We start from the raw sequence: 12,505 nt of genomic DNA on the forward strand, positions 1-12,505 counted from the left end.
TAATCTGTCTTTTTATATGAGTAAGAGCAGATTGGAAGAATCAGGCAGTAGTGTGGCGGGTTAAGCACAGATAGTGCAAAACACAAGGACGGGCATAAGGATCCTGGCTTAAGCACCAGCTCCCCACCTGCAGGGGAGTCTCTTCACAGGCAGTGAAGCAGGTCTGCAGGTGTCTGTCTTTCTCTCCCCCTTTCTGTCTTCCCCTCCTCTCTCCATTTCTCTCTGACCTATCCGACAACGGCAACATTAATAATAACAACAACAATAATAACTACAACAATAAAACAAGGGCAACAAAAGGAAATAAATAAATATTTTTTAAAAGAGCAGATTAGAGGCTATTTCCTTTTTTTAACATTTCTTTTATTTATTTATTTATTTATTTATTTTCCCTTTTGTTGTCCTTGTTTCTTATTGTTCTTCCTTACTCCGGTCCTTGCGCTATGCACCACCTGTGCTTAACCCGCTGCGCTATCGCCCGACTCCCTGGAGGCTATTTCTATAACATGAGAATTCTCACTGCCATCCTGATGTTCTCTCTGGAGGGAAGAGGGAGGTTTGGTCTGGAAAGGAGATAGCACGCTGATCACAGTGTGGGCTGTGGGAAGTGGCCATGTTCTGCGGCGGTGGCAGGAAAGTCAACTGCCTTCTATACAGGCTTGTTCAATGTTCTTGCTAAGAAGATTCCACATCCACATCCAGAGAAATATCCAGAAGCCCGAGGGTTGGCTGACATCTATGGAAGTTGGTGGACACTCCCTTATGTGGACACAAGTACTTCTGCCTTTCCTTTTTGCTTTGTTTTATGCAACATGGGGGCAACATGCACGGCACCCCTGTGCTAGCCTGCTTTCACTTTTCATTCTTTATTTTAGAGAGATAAGAGAATATGGAGAGACAGAGAGAGGAAGAGACACCATAGCAACCCTCCACCATCCATAAAGCTCCCATATGATGTTGTCCATGGTGCCAGGGCTCAAATCCAGGGCCTCATACCTGGAAAAACTTGCAGTCTATCAGGTAAGCTCCCTCCAGGCCTCAGAACTCTTGATCTCTTGACAGCACTTGGGCTGTGCAAGAAGCCCGAATGTGCACAGGACAGACATCAGTTATCATCTCTTAGCTAAATATCATCTCTTAGTTAAACATCAGGGGCCTCAAAACACAGGTTTGTTCATTTATTCCTTATTTTGTTTTTGTTCACTTAAGTATCCTCAGACCTCCTCTAGTGGCCAGGGATAGCTGTCTTAAATTGGTAGTTGAAAAATGTTATTTTGTAATAATAATAATAAATTTAAAAAATAAACTTTAAATTTAAAAAGAAGGTTATTTTGGCATCCCAGGAGGTGACGCAGTAGGTAGTGTTGAACTCAAGCATAAGGTTCCGAGTTCAAGCCCCACATCACATGTGTCAGAGTGATGCTCCGGTTCCTGTTTTATCTCTCTCTCTCTCTCTCATTAGTGAAGAATAAATCTTTGGGGGGGGGGGGTCAGGCAGTGGTGCACTCAGTTAAGCACAAGGATCTGGGTTCAAGCCCTGGGCTCCCCACCTAAAGGGGGGATGTTTCACAAGTGGTGAAGCAAATCTGCAGATGTCTCTCTTTCTCTCTCTCTCCATCCCCTCTCTCAATTTCTCTCAGTCCTATCCAATAAAATGGGGAAAAAATGGCCACCAGGAGCAGTGGATTCATCATTCTGGCACTGAGCCCCAGCAATAACGCTGGAAGAAAAGAAAGGAAGGAAGGAAGGAAGGAAGGAAGGGAGGAAGGGAGGGAGGGAGGGAGGAAAAGAAAAAAGAAAGAAATTATTTTTTATTAAGTTCAAACATAACTGGGTGTGCTACCTTTTCAGTTGCTACATTTTCCATCTGCATTTGGCTGCATAATAAGATACAAGTTCTTGAGAGTGGCTCTTCACTGGTCTGGGAGGTGGCGCAGTGGATAAAGCTTTGGACTCTCAAGCGTGAGGTTCAGAGTTCAATCCCCAGCAGTACATATACCAGAGTGATGTCTGGTTCTTTTTCTCTCTCCTCCTATCTTTCTCATTAATAAATAAGTAAAATTGAGAGAGAGAGAGAGAGAGAGGATATCTTCAGGTGCTGGGCAGACTTCTTGGTAGGGTCAATGTAAATAGAGTGGAGAACAGGAGCCCTAAGTGTGGCAACCTGGTGGAAAAGCTGGTGGTGCAGAGCTGAGCCCATTAGTAGCTCTGCCCAGACTATGCCCCTCCCGACCCTGTCCCTGATAGCCTCCTCACTCCTTTACTTGGTGCATGAGACTCCTTGCTCCTGTTCTCCAGGGTCCTCATTTGGCCTAGTGATCCCAGGCATCTGTGGGTCCTTTATGCCGATATCCATACCTTCATCTATCTGCTTGATCTGAAACTACCTTCCTGTCAGAGCCTAGCAACCTCCTCTCCAGACATCCTCTACAGGGGTTCTCAGACTCAGCACCCTTACTATGTGGGGTCAGGTCATTCTAGTCCTCCTCTCCAGACATCCTCTACAGGGGTTCTCAGACTCAGCACCCTTACTATGTGGGGTCAGGTCATTCTAGTCCTCCTCTCCAGACATCCTCTACAGGGGTTCTCAGACTCAGCACCCTTACTATGTGGGGTCAGGTCATTCTAGTCCTCCTCTCCAGACATCCTCTACAGGGGTTCTCAGATTCAGCACCCTTACTATGTGGGGTCAGGTCATTCTAGTCCTCCTCTCCAGACATCCTCTACAGGGGTTCTCAGACTCAGCACCCTTACTATGTGGGGTCAGGTCATTCTAGTCCTCCTCTCCAGACATCCTCTACAGGGGTTCTCAGACTCAGCACCCTTACTATGTGGGGTCAGGTCATTCTAGTCTACATGCTGGGGGAGGGGAGCTGCCCTGTATGTGTTTCAGCAGCACCCTTGGCCTTAGAAAAGTGCCTATTGGGGACCAGGTGGTTGCACATGGGGTTAAGTGCACATAGCGCGAAGGACAAGGACTGGAGTAAGGATCCCGGTTCAAGCCCCTGGCTTCCCACTTGCAGGGGAGTCGCTCCACAAGTGGTGAAGCAGATCTACAGGTGTCTATCTTTCTCTCCTCCTCTCTGTCTTCCCCTCCTCTCTCAATTTCTCACTGTCCTAGCCAACAATAACAACAACAGCAACAAAATGGGGGAAAAAATAAAAGGCCACCAGGAGCAGTGGATTCATAGTGCAGGCACCAAGCCCCAGTGATAACCCTGGAAAAAAAAAAAAAAAGTACCTATTGTATGCCACTCACACACACACTAGTAATAAGAACCAACATTGTCTGCAGACACTGCCCAAAGCCCCTGCCACACTTCCTCTTCTCTGTGCCTGCAAAGCCTTCATGCCACCCACCTGAATGTCCCCATCACAGGGCGATGGCCCTAGTCCCAACTGTGCCACTTAGCAGCTAAGAAGCCTAAGGCAAGTAAACCTCCCAGGCCAGTATTTCCTCATCTGCAAAGTGGGGTAATGACAGCTTCCACCTCAACAGGAGGTGTGACTCTGAAATAACTCAGTAACTCATGCAAAGCACCCAGTGAGTATCTCATACGTGTCAGCAGGTGCAGTCCAGATTCTGTTGATTTTGACACTATGTGTGTGTGTGTGTGTGCGCGCGCGTTTCACAACTTGAAACTGATCCTCGGGGAATTGGGATCCTCGGGTCTTATTCACTGCTGTATCCCCAACAGAAGCTCAGTGATGTTCAAAGCTCTCACTTCCCAGGCAGCACCTCCACCCCCACCTTCTCAGTCCCTCCATGTGTCTCCTCAAAACAGCTTCTTCTGCATCTGCCCTCCCAGGGGACATCCACTGCCCCAGGGATTTTCTTTTCATTCCAATCATCCCCTTCAAGTGTACCCTTGTGGGATTTGATGCTAGCACCCACTGACACCCACCTGATCCAGATCCAGGGGTCTCTAGCACTGAAGGCTATAAACAGGGGCCACCTTCAAGCCTGCCAGGGCCCCTAACACCAGGACCAGGGCCTTAGAGATCCACAGTCTGGTGGGAGCTTCATGCAAATATTGATGTATTTTGCTGCAGCACAGTGTGTGAGGTGTTAGACTCGTGAGCATGGGGCCCTGAGTTCAATCCCTGGTACATTCTGTGTACCAGAGTGATGCTCTTGTTCTTCCTCTCTCCCCTGACCTGAATGAAAATACACACACACACACACACACACACACACACACACACCTTATCTACATGTAATCAAACATCATGGAACACACACATAGAAGATGAGTTACCATTTCCTGGTTTTGCTCTTGAAAGACATTTATGGGGGCCAGGTGGTGGTGCACCTAGTTAAGCATACACATTACAATGAGCAAGGACCCGGGTTCACACCCCCAGTCCCCACCTGCAGGGGGGAAAGCTTTGCAAGTGATGAGCAGGGCTGCAGGTGTCTGTCTGTCTCTCTCCCTCTCTATAGCCCCCTTCCCTCTTGATTTCTGGCTTGGCTTTCTCTATACAATAAATAAAGATAATATAAATTAAAAAAAAGAAAGACATTTATATAAGTGTAACTACAGGGGAAACTGGGTGAGGGGCACACAGGGCATCTCTGCCCTATTTCTGCAATGTCCTGTTAATCTAGAAATACTTCAAAATGAAAACTTGTTTTCACAAAAATAAAGTTTGTGCTGCCAATCTGAGTTTACCCTCTTTGCTCAAATTAATCTTTTTTTTTATTAAACAATGGGGCTGGGGAGGTGCCTCATCTCAGCACACCTGCCTCACATGTGTGAGACCCTGAACTCCATCCTGGGCCCTGCACTAAAAATAATAAAATGGAAAAGTCATGATTGAATGTCCTCAGACTGACACCCCCAGGAGTTTGGGTAAGGACAAGGCAGAGATCTGAGAGACTGCCATGGGGAGAAGAGCCACTCTGAACTCACAGCAAGAGAACATTCAAGAATCACGTTCAGGCAGAGAACTCCAGCAAATACCCATCTCATGAGACTCAGTGAAGGTGACACCTCCCTCCCTGGGGCAGCGTGGGCTATCACTCTGATCTCAGAGCACAAAGCCCACTTTAGAAGGTTTGAAGTTGAGACACAGTAGTGAGCTCAGTGACAGTACAGCCCATTCCCTCTCACTCAGGGGGCATCCTGACTGCAGCTGACTCACAGGAGACAGGGACTCCCCACTTCCCTGTGTCTTCAGGAGTGAATCCTTCCCAAGCTTCATGATTTGGCACAGGGGTGGAGGGCCTGCCCACTTCACTGTTCCCCACAGTCCTGACACAGGACAGGGAGAGTAGGTGAGGGCAGGGTTTTCTGTAAGTTGGAGAGGGCTGATATGTGTGCTAATACAAGGACAAGAACTTCCTCACATGGGTCTAAAATGGGTTTCCAGAGTGCAAGTCATTCTGTTGTGGAGAAGGGTGAGTGATATGGGGCTGAGCTGGTCCTCCTCCTGCCTGCCCCTTTCCCAGATCCAGTGGGTCAGAGAGGGTCCGGGCTCAGCCCCCTACCTGCAGGTGGCAAAAGCTGGGTGCCTTGGAGTCAGTGACATCTGAAGCTGCAGATTAGGATTGTAGGTGATGGTGTTTGCTAAGGATCCAGGTTTAGAAAAGCAAAGACTTCCAACTAGAGAAGGATTAAAGAGAGAAGACAATAGGACAAGGTCCAAGTGGAGAAGCAGGGCTCCAGCAGGGTCCAGGGGCATTCACTAAGGTCCTGGGCAGTGAACTCACCCCTTGTGCAATGCTGAGGGCAGGTGGGAAGGCCGGGGCACCAGTGGACACACCTCTCTCAGCCTCAGCACACACAACATGCACAGGGCTCCAAGGAACTCGGGGAAACCATCTCAACCTTTCAGTTAACAAAAACAGGGAGTCGGGCATAGCTCAGTGGGTTAAGCACACATGGTGCAAAGCGCAAGGACTGGCATAAGGATCCCGGTTCGAGCCCCCGGCTCCCCACCTGCAGGGGAGTCGCTTCACAGGCGGTGAAGCAGGTCTGCAGGTGTCTATCTTTCCTTCCTCCTCTCTGTCTTCCCCTCCTCTCTCCATTTCTCTCTGTCCTATCCAACAACAATGACAGCAGTAACAACAACGATGAAAAAGAACAAGGGCAACAAAAGGGAAAATAAATAAATAAAAACAACTCTAACAAAACAAAGCATAACACACACACACACACACACACACACACACACACACCCCACACACACATTCCCACGCCTCGGAGAAAAGTGAAGCAACACTTGTTGGGCAAGTGTAAGAGGCAGGCAGGTCCAGGCCCTAAATTAAGACCCAAGTTGTCTCATGTACTTGTTATGCTGGCTTCATGGGGGGGGGGGGATGTTATTTCTGTTTATTAGATGAGTAAACTGGCACTCAGACCCATTCACTTATTCTGTTAAAGAGAAGCAGGCTGAATGCCCAAGGCTGTACAGACAAGACAGAGAACTCTGCAGGAGTGGGGAAGGAAGCTTCTGCAGGTACAGGTGCCCACGTGGTACCTAAGAGGTGACCCACTGTGTTCTGCTCTACTGCACACACCAGTGATGTCACAACAGGGAGGTGGCAGCCAAGTCCCCACCACGGGATGCACAGGCCTCTAGGCCATGACCCTCCATCAGTTGACTTTTCCCTAGACCTGTCCCCATGTCACTTTCAGGGTCACTATCAACAAACAGCCATTGGACCAGAAGCTAAAAAGACCAAGAGGCAGAGTTGAGGCCAGTGGCCTCTGCGCTGGTGTTCACAGTGACAACACAGTTGACAGTGAGCAAGATACAGCTTCCAGGCTGTCCAAGTCTTTCAGCAGAACCACACTGTGATTCTGGGGATACTTTCCAGGTGGGGTCACTGGGAAGGCTTCTCTATGTAGAGGCTCCCAGGGCTGCCTGCTTCTGCCCTAAGTCCACAATACCTAGTATGTTCCCCAGAAGTTGACGTCAAGGGTTCTCAAGTTTTGGTGAGTATCAGGTTCACCTATGGAACTTGGTTTAAAAAAGAAAGTGGCCCAGCACTCTCTCCAGCTCATTCAACTGTACCCCCAACTTGGAGAACTGCTAGGTCACCTCTTCATGGCTATGTCCCTTGCCATCAGGAAAGTCCAAATTTATAAACTGCTCCTCTTCAGCATGATAGCTCACTCCCCTCCCCAGGATCTTGGTGCTTGGTGTGACTTTGCCAAATCCATACAGCCAGTCCACCTTAGCCTTCACACCGGTCTGCTTCTCCCTTGCTCTTATCTGTGCACAAACTTGGGGGGAAGATCTCATCCCTGAAGCTTCAGGCCTCAGAGTCTGGCTGGGACCAATGACCAGGGGCCCCTAGGAAGGGCAAGTCTTGAAATGGATGCTGAGAATCAAGAGTCTGTTAGGCCCTCTCATCTTTGGCACTTTAGAAATGAGGGGGCGGGGTGAGGGGTGGAGGTAAGTCAATAGTGTGAGGTAAGGAACTTTGTTCCACTTCACTGAAGGGGAATAAAAGAACATGGCGTGTGTGTGTGTGTGTGTGTGTGTGTGTGTGTGTGTGTGTGTGTGTGTCTGTTCAAAGTGATTTAACTTACATCAAGTTAATTGGTCAAGATAATTGACCCCTGAAAAATACGACTTTTTTCCCCCACTTGATAGAACAGAGAAAAATTGAGAAGAGCAAGGGAAATAGAGAAGGAGAAAGAGAGACACCTGCAGTTCTTGCTTCACCACTCATGAGGCTTCCTCCCCCCCCACACAAGTGGGGATTGGAACTTAAACCTGGATTCTTATGCATTGTAATGCATTAGCTGAACCAGGGGCACCACTGCCTGGCCCCAGAAAAGAACTTTTTTATTCTTTTCTTCCATATCTCCCTTTTCCTCTCTTTCATTTTTTTTTTCCAGAACACTGCTCAGCTCTGGCTTATAATGTTGCTGAGCTCTGAACCTGGGAAATTAGAGGTTCGGGCACTGAATCCTTTTTGCATAACCATTATGTTGTTTCTGCAGCCCCAGGGTTGTTGTTGTTATTCTCATTGCTGGGGCTTCAGCATTTCTATTAGACTTTTGGGTGTGTGGAGTAGGGGAGAGAATGGGGGGTACCAACCATAGCACCGAGGCTTCAGTGGGGGATGTGGGGGCTGGGCTTGAACCTGGATCTAGAACATGGCCTGGCAAAGCAGGTGTCCTCCCAGATTAGCCAGCCAGCCAGCCCAGAGAGGGCCTCCTTCTAGTACTAACATCCATGTTTGTGCATGAGTGGCCTGATTGTCTATGAGGGTCTCTGTGGAAGGGAGAAAGGAGCAGGTTGAGCTGAAGAACTGGAGAAAGCTGAGAAGAATCCAGAGAGAAAGGTGACTTGGCCAAAGGCCTTTTCCCAAAGGGGAGAAGGTTGAGACAGAACTGGGTGCTGGGAGGTTCCACTTCCCTTTGGTCTATGATTCACATTTAGACCCTGACTGTACCACCTGCCAGGCACAGGTGTCCTGGGAGTAGCAGGAAACTGTCAGCACTTGGCCCAGTGCTGAAAGGCTAGCATCAAACCCAGGAGAAACAGGGGTGCTTGGGAATGTGCACTGCCATATAGACACTAGTAGATTGTTCATGCAGCTCTCTAGTCCTCTCCGCCACACACACACACACACACACACACACACACACACACACACACTCACACTGGCACTTGCTGCTTATTTAAACCCAGACACGAAAACACGATACTCTCTGTTCACATGGACACACAAATGCATGTTTGCACAGGACAGTCAGAGCGCTCCAGAGTTCTCCCCATGCCCTGGGGCTCACCTCCACAAAGAAAAGGGCCCAGATCTTGCTCCAGCGTTTGGACTCAGTGAGGGCACCATGAGTAGCCAGGTGACTGCCCTTGACAGTAAGCGTGTAGTGGCACACACCCAGGATAATGATGCCCAGGGCAAAGACCAGGACATTTCCAGAACGTAGGCACAGAAACCCTGCAGGGAGAGAGAGGGAAAGAGAGAGAGAGAGAGAGATGGGGGTGGAGGTAAGATCTGTCTCTGGATCAAGGAGATGGGGGTCCAAATTCCCCAGCTCCTCACCCTGGGAGCTCAGGCCAGAAAAGACCAGCCCTTGCAAGGCAACCTCTGTTGGTCTTGCGGTTGGAGAGTGGGCTAATGCTCTTTACAGGGTTTGGGGCAAACAGAGTTCCAAGGAGGCTCCACAGAACTGCAGCCAGATCAGAGCACTGAGGAATCCAGACCAGGGTGGGGAGGGGACTGCTACCTTTTTTCCTGGCTCTGTTTCTCCTCACTTCTGGGGGGCCAAGGGCTCATCCTCTCCTCCCTCAGCCCAGCTCCCTTTGGTGGCTCTCAACTTTCCTTCCCACCTCCTTCAGGTCATCAGGCCCTGTCCCTCCTCCAGTGTCCAGTCCTCTGGGGACAAAAGACAGAACACCCCAGCCACCCTGGTCCCTCTCTCTGATGCCACCCCACCCCTCAGACCCCACCCCAAACGTCTCCACTACTCACTCCCGCACTCACACTCCAGCCCAGCCCGGTAGCCCGGTCCCCGCGCTCCTCACCGGCCGGCAGGGCGAGGAGGCTGAGCGCCAGGATGGCGCAGTCCACGCCGTGGCGCTCCCACCACGAGCTGGCCCTCACCACTGCCCGCACCCGGGTCTCCAGCTCGCCCAGCAGCGCCTCCCCGCGCCTCCCCGGCAGCTCCATGGGCTTCACGGGACTTGGAGGGCTCAGAGGACCGGAGAGTCCGCGGCTCTCGCCTAGAGCGAGCTGGGGGCGGGCCGGGGCGGAGCCACCCGCCTGGTGTCACCCTGCGCGCCTGGCACCCAGGCGCCTCCCGCGGCGCGGGGCTGCGCCCCAGTGCGATCTGGGAGCACCCCGCGGCTGCTCTCCGCTGCTAGCTGAGAAAGCGGAATCACTGCTGGAGGAACCCGCAGATGCCCTGGGAGGAGGGTGGGGCGAAGAACAACCAGAGCCCAGGGATGACTCCCCAGGGGCTCCCCTGACCCCTTGACCTTAAATAACTCCCTAACCTCCTCTTGCAACCCACTGGACTTTATGGTAGCAATCTTGTCGTCCCCCCCCCCCCCCCAAGCCTGGGTGTTCTTGTTTTTTGTTTTAATAGCACTTACCAGAAGCTCCCTGCAGGCCACTCAGAGAGGACTGTCAGAGCATCCACAGCGAGTCCCTGAGTCCTTGCTACTGTCCCTCGAGCTGCATGTGTAGTGAGTAGTGCTTGGTACATAAATGTTTTCATGGGGCAGAGAGTTCAAGGAATCCTTTCCTAGGTTGATGGGGGGATGGGGGTTCCCTGTAAGTCCAACTGTAGCAGTGGTGACCCATAGGAAGTTGGCTACAGTGAGAACAGACCCAGAGGTCACCAATCCAGATGCCACTGCACTCAGCACCAGTTCTGCACAGAGGGTCAAGGTCAAGCCCAGGAGCCCCACAAGACTTGGAAGCAGTATTATCCCAGGCCTTGCATGGCTGGAGGCTGGCCTGTGCTGGGCAAGCTCCCTTCTCTGCTTCTGAGTCTCTTTTGTCCTCTGTTTCACTCTCCCCTTCATCTCATAATAGTCTTATGAAACACGAGGCTTTGTGTGTTGGGGAGGGCACTCTGCAGCTCTTTGGCACTGAGGAAGAGGAGGGGAGAGTGAAGGGAGAAGGGGAGGAGGAGGAAGAGAGAATGGAAGAGGCAAATCCTGTGAGTGAGAATCAGGGACACAAACAACTGCTTTCCTCTGTCTTCCTTCACATTTTCCTTCATAAAATCGTTTGTAATGATTTATTTTAAATATTTTTGTTGGATAAAGATGGAGATAATTCAAGAGGGAAGAGGGAGAGAGAGAGAAACCTGAAAACACTGTTTTGCAGGTGGGGACCAAGGCCTAGAACCGGTTCCTTAAGCATTGTAACATGTGCATTCTACCAGGTGTGCTACTACCGAGACCCTTCCTCATAAAGTCTTAATAGCTTATCTCTCCAAGGGCAAGATTTCTTTCCCAGGTTGGTATTCTAGGGGGCTTACAGTCTAATAGGCCAATGCTCAGAACACACACACACACACACACACACACACACACACACACTTCTTGAACTTTAGAGTTGACTTAAATATTCATCAGGTTTTGTGTGTTCCCACAACTCCTATAGGCTGGTATCATCCCACTCAGTCCATGGAGGCCCAGGGAGACCCACTGACCTGCCCAGTACCCATCTACTATTATGAAGTGGTGGGACTGGAACTCAGTTCCAGGAAAGCTCCTCTGAATGGAGTCACGTCTTGTTTATATTAAAGATTCTTATGGCAGAAGGTATGAAGGGTGCAGGGAAGGACAGAATGCCTTCCTCATCCCCATCCCACTTTTTAATTCCTCCCTCTCAGAATACTAGAAATTTCAGGGAGGGGATAGATGTACTTTTTAAAAACATATGCAATATCCTGATTTTGTAAGAGTGGGGTGCCACTGGCAATGGGTAGTGGAGCACCCAGTTGAGTGCACATATTCCCATATGCAAGGACCTGGGCTCAAGTCCCCAGAACCAACTTGTAGATTGGGGAGCTTCATGAGCACTGAAGTAATGCTGCAGCCGCCTCTCTCCCTCCCTCTCTCTCTCTTTCTTTCTCCCTATTCCTCCCCCTTTTCATTTTCCTCTATCCTATCAAATAAAATAAAGGGAAAAATGGGACATGAAGCAGTGGATCTCCAGCAAAACAAACAAAAAGTGGAATTGTTTTTATATAAACTAGGGAACTGTCTGGTACAAAGAAGTCCTTCTTCAGGCCTTGGTTACCCATTGCGCATCTAAGTGGCACAATAAGGAGGCAGATGCTAAGTGTCAAACAAAAGCAAAGACAAAAAATGCAGTAGAGCAGTCTGGAGGAGCCAGGTAGCCCCATGGGGTGGAGCTGGTTGCCAGTCTCCCAGGAGAGAGGCAGACTTAATTTAGAATAGACTTCAACCTGGGGGAAGAGGAAGGGAATAAGGTAATCTGGGTTCCCAAGGCATCAAACAGAAGTGCAGGTGGAGATTTTGTCGGAGAAGGCTGGAGACCAGGTGCTAGAGACACCGCCAGTAGCAGACTGAGAAGTTGGGGCTTGCCCCTGTGATCCTGAGGGGACTTTGTAGACTTTCTTTTTCTTTCTTTTCTTTTCTTTTCTTTTCTTTTTTTTTTTTTTTTTTTTGCTTCCAGGGTTTTCACTGGGGCTCCTGGAGGCCATTTTTTCCCCATTTTGTTGCTCTTATTATCATTATTAGTGTTACTGCTGCATTGATGTTGTTGTTGGATAGGACAGAGAGAAATCAAGAGAGGAGGGGAGACAGAGGGGGGAGAGAAAGATAGACATCTGCAGACCTGCTTCACCACCTATGAAGCAACCCCCCTGCAGGTGGGGAGCCGGGGGCTTGAACCGGGATCCTTACCCTCGTCCTTGTGCTTTGTGCCATGTGCACTTAACCCACTGTGCTACTGCCCAACCCCCAGTTATTTATTTTATTAATGAGAAAGAGAGAGGGAGAAGGACAGAGAGTCAGAGCATCACTCTGATATATGCATTGC

The 12,505-nt window shown here is 49.8% G+C and overlaps 1 protein-coding gene across 2 annotated transcripts in view; it reads right to left on the reverse strand.

Moving 5' to 3' along the window:
* FADS6 (fatty acid desaturase 6) overlaps nt 1-9,771 on the reverse strand; it is a 29,495-nt gene extending 19,724 nt beyond the window's left edge. The window contains exons 1-2 of one of the 2 annotated variants that reach the window (XM_016189074.2): nt 9,508-9,761; nt 8,754-8,920 (exon numbers count right to left, since the gene is read on the reverse strand). In XM_016189074.2, coding sequence (XP_016044560.1) covers nt 8,754-8,920; nt 9,508-9,652 — 312 coding nt within the window. In that variant the 5' untranslated portion in view covers nt 9,653-9,761. Of the gene's footprint in view, nt 1-8,753; nt 8,921-9,466 lie in introns of both variants that reach the window. The other variant, XM_060202710.1, reaches the window with a different exon arrangement.
* Nucleotides 9,772-12,505: the final 2,734 nt, after the last annotated feature.

This window comes from Erinaceus europaeus, chromosome 12 (assembly GCF_950295315.1).
Source record: "Erinaceus europaeus chromosome 12, mEriEur2.1, whole genome shotgun sequence".
NCBI classification, from domain to species: Eukaryota; Metazoa; Chordata; class Mammalia; order Eulipotyphla; family Erinaceidae; genus Erinaceus; species Erinaceus europaeus.